This window comes from Helobdella robusta (genome assembly GCF_000326865.2).
Source record: "Helobdella robusta unplaced genomic scaffold HELROscaffold_86, whole genome shotgun sequence".
In the NCBI taxonomy this organism is placed as follows: domain Eukaryota; kingdom Metazoa; phylum Annelida; class Clitellata; order Rhynchobdellida; family Glossiphoniidae; genus Helobdella; species Helobdella robusta.
In genome coordinates, this window is record NW_008705495.1 from 400672 (window position 1) to 408782 (window position 8111).

At 35.8% G+C, this 8111-nt stretch overlaps 1 protein-coding gene across 1 annotated transcript; it reads right to left on the minus strand.

Annotated features, from left to right (window-relative positions):
* Positions 1-4470: 4470 nt before the first annotated feature.
* On the minus strand, positions 4471-8078 carry HELRODRAFT_182447 (hypothetical protein; the record flags this gene model as incomplete). Its single annotated transcript, XM_009032707.1, has 3 exons — positions 4471-5314; positions 5537-6039; positions 6717-8078. The coding sequence occupies 3 exons, from the start codon at positions 8076-8078 to the stop codon at positions 4471-4473; spliced, it is 2709 nt and encodes a 902-aa protein (XP_009030955.1).
* Positions 8079-8111: the final 33 nt, after the last annotated feature.

The following is an 8111-nucleotide window of genomic DNA, read 5'->3' on the forward strand; positions in this document are numbered from 1 at the left end:
ATTCTACAGTTGGAAATGGTAAAGTTTAACGAAAAAAAATCTTTTTTTAAAAGATAAAATATGAATAATAAAGAAGTTTAAGACTTTGTTTGTAGTTGAGAAAAGGTGATAAAAATGTAGAAACTGATCAAAGCTGAAAATGCAGTGATCATACTTAACTAACAGCTGTAACCCCGACAGTCTCAACCATAATTATTTATATATATATATATATATATATATATGTGTGTGTGTGTGTGTGTGTGTGTGTGTGTGTGTGCATTAACAAGGCGTTAATATACATCAATAAATGTTTATAAATCAATATATATACATACATATATACGTATATATACACACACACACATACACACACACACATATATATAATATATATATAAATATATATATATATACATATATATATATATATATATATGTGTGTGTGTGTGTGTTTATTAACTAGGCGTTAATATACATCAATAAATGTCTATTAATCAATATACGTACATATATATATATATATACATACATACATACGTATATATCTTATATATATATAGTTAGTAATGAGTTGTTGAAAGATTTAAAATATTTTAATAAGGACATTTTCAATTTTGAGACCTCAGACGATAACATTTGTAGCAAGAATAACAATATAAAGAAGGACATCAACATTTTTGAGGCCAACGACAACTGCAAAAACTACAACTGCAAAAACGCCAACGACAGCTACAAAAACGCCAACGACAGCTACAAAAACGCCAACAACAGCTGCAAAAACGTCAAAGTCAGTGATGCGACTGATGAAAATCGTGAGAGCATCAGTCATCCTGACCGTCATCATTGTGACTTTTTCCATTTTTGCCTCCATGATGTTTCTGGAATTTAAAAGTTGGGAGTTAGAAAGATACAAAATGACCTTTGAAAGGAAATGTTCAATTGAAAGTGACAAAAATAATAAGAGAAGAAGGTTTGAATTGGAAAATGAAGCCGCTAAAAACAAATTTTCTAAATTGTCATCGTCACCAGCATCATCAACGTCATCATTATTATCATTAACAACGTCGGAATATTTATTACAATGGTCAACATATGTGCCATCATCATCGTTGTCGTCATCGTCATCATCATCTTCACCATCATCTTCACCATCATCTTCACCATCATCTTCACCATCATCTTCACCATCATCTTCACTATCATCATTAACAACGTTATCATCAACAAAACCATCAGCGCAGTTTATATCCTCATTGCTGTTACTCCCATCACCACCACCACCACCACCATCATCATCGTCGTCGTCCTCGTCACCTCCAAAAAACTATTTTCCATCTCCCAAATTTGTCACTTATCGCAACAAGTACTGGCAGGTTCAAAAATATGACGACAGCGACAACAGCCACAAGGTCAGTTACGGTGACGACTACATCGACAGTGGCGACAGTAGTAGCGGCAAAAACAACAACAACAACAACAACAACAATACCAACAACAACAAAGACGAGAAAACCCTCGATGAAATAGTAGCCTACACCAGCTTTTATGACGACAGAAACCACGTGATGCAGAAGAGTGGAAGCAGTTGGGTGCGTGTGTTAGCTGTAAGAAGGGTGGTCAAAAACGCTAATCCAGTTTTTTGTCAGGTGTGGCTTGGAGGCGACAACAAATTTGTAAAAGACAGCAGCCATACTCGCCACGAAAACGACTACAACAGCCACAGAATCTCAAGACGTTATCACCACAAGAGGCGTCATAATGCCATCCAGGAAGTTACATTCACGAAAGCGTACGTCGATCGCACGGGCCGAAACCACAGCGTAATGGCCTTCGACACTCTTGAAAACAGAACAACCGACTCTAAAAAATACAAAATCGTTACCTACAGCCAAAATTTATTTTCTTGTAGAATCGATTCCTCGGTTAAATCGAAACCGATATTCGTTTCTTTGACGTTCGGTAAATATAGCAGCTCTTCTATGCTACTGCCTGTACTTGATATAAGAAATGAAAGTGGAAAAAATGAGGGTGAGTTTTGTGATGATGCTGGCTGCCTGGAAGATGGTGACAGCGCGGTGGAAGTATCTGTAGGAAAGGATGTTCCTATTTTGGAGGTTGAGGGTGATGAAAACGTTACGAATAAATCAAGAAAGAAATTTGAAACTGAAGCCGACATTAAAAACTCACCCGATAAACAGATTTTAAATTCTAAAAGCCAGAGTAGTAAGGAGACATCTTTCAAGTACGAGTTTGTCATCTGCGTAACACAGGTTATTATTATTTTCTTCTAAATATTCCAAATAATAAATCTGATAAAATTGTTATGATGAAGTTTTTTTTGTTTTTAAACATATGCATGTTATTCTGGTTGGAAATTATTAGTTAATTTTCGTAAACTTAGAATCCATTTTAATACTAACAATTGAAGAAAACGCTTTTAGCGCAAAATCATCTTCCGATTAATGACTCCGTGTCATTTAAGAATTTTCGATATATTTTCATCCGCAGATTTTTGATATTTGAATACACGTCATTAATTCCATTCAAAAATGGCAAAATCCTTCATTAAAAGAATTTAATGTTCTTTTTTAAACCACCCAGTTTTATAAAAACTAATTTTCAAGGCCTACGGACGAATGGACGCCAAGGAATTCATAGAGTGGATGGAATTAAACCACCTGCTCGGAATCCAACACGTCACCATCTACAACGGATCCTTACTCCCAGACAGTAGTCTCCACTCAGCATTCCATCACTACCAGACGTCTGGCCTCCTGTCTGTCTACAACATCCCGCCGGCCGTCCCAAACTGGAAAGCCATCCAACGGGCTAATATATCCGGCTGGCTGGGTCTGGAGGCCACAAAACTGAGCAGCCCCGCCTCTCTGAACGACTGCATGTGGAGGTACATGTGGCTCGCCAGATGGGTCCTAGTTATCGACTTCGATGAAGTTATCGTGCCGCTTGGTCGTGTTGCTAACTACCAGGAGCTGTTTAGGAGGATTAACGCCTCCAGCGACGGAAAAAATAAGGCCCTCAACTCATCACACCACACCATTCTTTTCCATATGACTTATTTTTTCAGGTTTTTTTTCAAATTTGAAGGGTTTTTTGTTGAAAATTTTTTTAAACTTTTATTTATTTTTTTACTAAATTTATTATATGACAAGAGATTTTAAATTATTTGATTAAAAACAACCTAAAACCATTAGATCGTGGTCAAATTTTACAAACTCCAGTTACTTCAGCAGCAAAGTTGAAACAACATCAGCGACATATTTTTTGTCAAATGAAAGCAGTTTAACTGCATCAAAAACCAACAAAACATCTATAAAAACAGACAAAAATGGAAAAATTATCAACAAACCAATCTTCAAAACATCACCAGAGAAATCAAATCCAACAACTTTTCCAACACCAACAACAGCAACAGCGCCAACCAACAACTCAGAAAACAACAACGAAGACTCATTTTTTTACCCATTCCAGTATCGATTATTTACCGACCGGTTTAAATACCGAACCGACGCTCAACCACTCGGTATGGCTCCGAAATCATTCATCGATCCTCGACAATGCCTCTCGGTGTTCAACCACTACTGTTACATTCTGCTACCGGGTGTCAAATCTCGAAAGTTAGTTGTCGATCCGAATATCGCGATGGTACATCACTACCGTAACAAGTGTCCAATGTCTGTGATCAAGTGTCAGGAGCTGTACCACCAAAAAGTTCTTGACGAAAGTGTGACAAAATTGGTGAGGAGATTAAAAGAGAGAGTGAAGATAGCTATAGAGAGTGTTAGCCGTCTTTTGACGTAGGTGGTTAAGTAAAGATTGACTTGCCAAATTTCATTTTTTTTAATTAATTTAATTTCAATGAGATTTAATAAACTCTACAATATTTTATGATAAAAATTAATAATAATTAATATGTACTTATTTAGTTATAATTAATATATATTTATTTAGTTATAATTAATATATATTTATTATCACAAATATAAAAATTATAGTTAGATTAGATTATTTGTTACGGAATAATTAATTTCAGTGTGATAAAACACGTGCAATTTACAATATTGATATATGAAACACACACACACGCACACACACACACACACAAACACACACATTGAAACAGAAACAAACAGAAATACACACACAGAAACACACGCACGCACGCACACAACTGTAGTCTTACTGGTTTCTGTATTTACAATTGTTTTTATGTTGGGATATTGACAGAGGTTTCAACATTCATTTTCATCGCTATAATTGATGGCTTAAACGTTTAAGGCACTTCTTATCGCAACCAACATACATCTTTAGTGCATTTCAAAACGAACAATCATAATTTAAAAAACTATCAAACAATTTTCACCCATATATCTCTGTTATATATCAATATATCTTCACATATCTTACTAGATATCCGCGTCTTTGCCTATTGTATCATTCAAAACTTACATCTACCCTGATATTTTATATCTATTTCGTACTTCGTTCATGAGCAAACACACTATCGAATCTCTTTTTAACCATCTCCTTCAGCTCCATCGTAAACCTACCGACTTTTTCATCCGGTACTTTATTTAAAGTCATATTTTTACAACTCTCACCGAACGGACATTCGGATCGGTAGTGATGCACCGCTCCGATATTCGAGTCTACGTCATTACTCGATTGCTCCTCCCATGGGAGTGGTATGAAGCAGTAGTGGTTAAACACGGATAGACATTTCCGTGGGTCTATGAAGGACTTCGGGGCCATTGAATAGTCCTGAATGGTCGTTCGGTATTTGTATCGGTCCGTGAATAGTCGGTATCGAGTCGGAAGGAAGAAAGGGTCATCGGTTATGTCGGCAACATTATTATTGTTATTATTATTATTATTAATCTCGTTGTTGTCGTCATAGATGTTACTGTTATTTTCAATGTTCCTAATTTTAGTGGTTTCGATTTCTAGGCTGAAAAATTTTTGAACGTGTGATCCAGTTTCAGTCGTCTTGATTCTGTTGTTTATTATTGTCACATTTGTGTTGTTGTCAATTGTGTTTATGATAATTTTGTATGTGTTGTTGTTGTTGTTGTTGCTGTTGTTGTTGTTAGACTTGTGGACGCTTTTGTTGATGTTGATGATGATGTTGTTGTTGATGATGTTGTTGATGTTGTTGTTGTTGTGCTCGTTTAGAATGTTAAGATTCTTATCAATATAGCTGTTAGCAATATTTTTGTGATGTTTTGCGTTGTTGTTGTTTTTGATGGTGTTGTTGTTCTTGTTAGAGAGGTTGATGGTGTTGTTGTTGTTTGTACTATTTTTTGATGACCATTTCCTGAATTAAATTAAATAAAATTAATATTGGTGCGATTTTGATGAACTGTTTGAATCGTAAATGGTTCAAATTTTAAAGTTTTGTTGATGAAAATTAATAAATTTTAAAATGGTTAATCAAAACAATACTTCATAATAACATAATAACGATAATTAGTTTTAGAAATGAAGCATTATTTCAAATCAAAATGTAGAAAACTTATCTGAGAAAATTTAACGAAACCTGAAAAAATAAGCCATCCGAAACGAGTATGTGTGTCCAAACTTCCAATAGAGCTCCGTTGAACTCTGACCCTTCTTCTTCTTCTTAGCCATCCTCTTCAGTAACTTTTCCATTTCCACTCTTTTTATCTCTTTAAACATATCGCGATAATTGCTGACTGAGGTAGGCACGATAACTTCATCGAAGTCGATAACGAGGACCCATCTGGCGAGCCACATGTACCTCCACATGCAGTCGTTTAGAGAGGCGGGGCTGCTCAGTTTTGTGGCCTCCAGACCCAGCCAGCCGGATATATTAGCCCGTTGGATGGCTTTCCAGTTTGGGACGGCCGGCGGGATATTGTAGACAGACAGGAGGCCAGACGTCTGGTAGTGATGGAATGCTGAGTGGAGACTACTGTCTGGGAGTAAGGATCCGTTGTAGATGGTGACGTGTTGGATTCCGAACAGGTGGTTCAACTCCATCCACTCTATGAACTCCTTGGCGTCCATTCGTCCGTAGGCCTAGGTTTCAGTGGTTCGCAATTTTTTTTATTTTAAATGTTTCTTGTTATTGTAATTAATTTGTGATAAAATTTGTTAAAATAACTGTTCATATCAGAGTATTACTTTTGTTTGACTATAAACAAGTTTATTAACTGTTTCACGCATTAAATTAGTTGTCAACAGTTCTGATGGCCTAGAAATTTATTTGAACCCACATTTTAATATTTACAATTATATATATAAATGGCTGTGACAGATGTGGATGGCGTCGAGGGGTATTTCGGTTTCATCATAGGTAGCCAAACGGCAACCCCGGATCTCGGGGAAAATGTTGTCTAAACGTGTGTTGTTGTATATATAAATGGCTGGAGGGAGGCCACGATTGATGCAATATTTGATAAAATCTACCGAATTGTTAGCTTTTGAAAGATACGGTTGAGGTTTTCAACATTTTTAAGAGTGATTTTGTAATTTTTATCTAATTTATTAAAATTATTAAAAAAATCGTTGGTGTTCATGGTGCTGTTTTGTTCCTATTTCAATTTTACTCACCATCAACACTGGTTAGATGTTACACAAATACTAACTCTTTCATGAACATGTCGACAAAATTTTTTTTATTTTTTATTAGTAAAATTTAAATTTGTTAAGTAGAGAATTCTGAAAATTTTTCAGATACGAAATCTATCGCCTACCTGTGTGACGCAAATCACAAATTCGTATTTGAACTTTCTGTCGTTATTGTCGTCGTTGTGGTTGTTGTGGCTCTTGCTGCTGGTGTTGTTGTAGTTGTTGATGTTTTTACTGATATTATTGACATTGTTATGGATATCCTGTTTATTGTTTTTTTTGCCGACGTTGTATATATTACTAAGGTTGAATGTTTTGTTGTAGTTGTTGCTGTTGTTGTAGTTGTTGCTGTTGTTGTAGTTGTTGCTGTTGTTGTAGTTGTTGCTGTTGTTGTAGTTGTTGATGTTGTTGTAGTTGTTGATGCTGTTGTAGTTGTTGCTGTTGTTGTAGTTGTTGTAGTTGTTGCTGTTCTTGTTGGTGTTGCTGTTCTTGTTGTTATTGTAATTAGTGTTAAGATTATTGTTGTTAAAAAACTTCGACTTCATTGAATCATCTCCATCGTCATCAAATATAATTGCAGAGTGGTTTTTAGACTTCTTCCGTTTGAATTTCATTTCACCATCATCATCGTCGTCATCATCATTTTGATCATCATCACCATTTTGATCTCTGTTATCTATACCACCACCACCACCATCATCTTCGTCGTCGTCGTCACCAAAATTATCAACGCTGACGTCATTATTATCATCACCCTGACGAACATTCCTAACCGGGAGCAACATAGTCGTGACGTCATATTTACCGAAAGTTAGCGAGACGAACTTTGGTATCGGATCATTCGAATCGGAATTCTTGCCGATTCTACAAGAAAATAAATGCTGACTGTATAGGATGTATTGGGTTCGGAGCTCATTGAGTAGCTTACTGATATGGGATTGTTTGTTATTGTTACTGTTGTTATTTTTGTTGTTGTTGTTGTGGCTGGTGTTATTGTGTATGACGTAGTTGATGCCTATATTGTTGTTGTTTTTAGCTGGCATGATGTTCTTTCCTTCGTTAACTTTGCTGTTCATAATTTTATTCACTGAATTGTTGTTTCTGTTATTGTTGTTGTTGTTGATGATGTAGTAGTTGTTGTTGTTGATGTTGTTGTTGTTGATGTTGTAGTAGTTGTTGTTGTTGTTGTTGTTAATGTCTTCTTTATAATTCTTGATGTAATGCATTCTGCCCGTGTCATGGGTGACGGCTTGCACGATTTTCACCTTCCATTTCACGGATCTTTCTGAATTATTATCATCCACGTTGTTGCGAGTGTTTTTGTTGTCGATGTTGGTTATGACGTAACTGTTGATGTCATATCTTCTGCTAATGTCACTGTAGTTGATGTTGTCGTTGTTCTGACTATTTTGAATTTGTTTTTCTGTGTTATTTTCTAATTTTTCAATCTGTCCCTTGATAGCATTATCGTCATCGTCATTCTTCATTCTTTCATTCGCATTCTCTTCCTTCTCTCTATC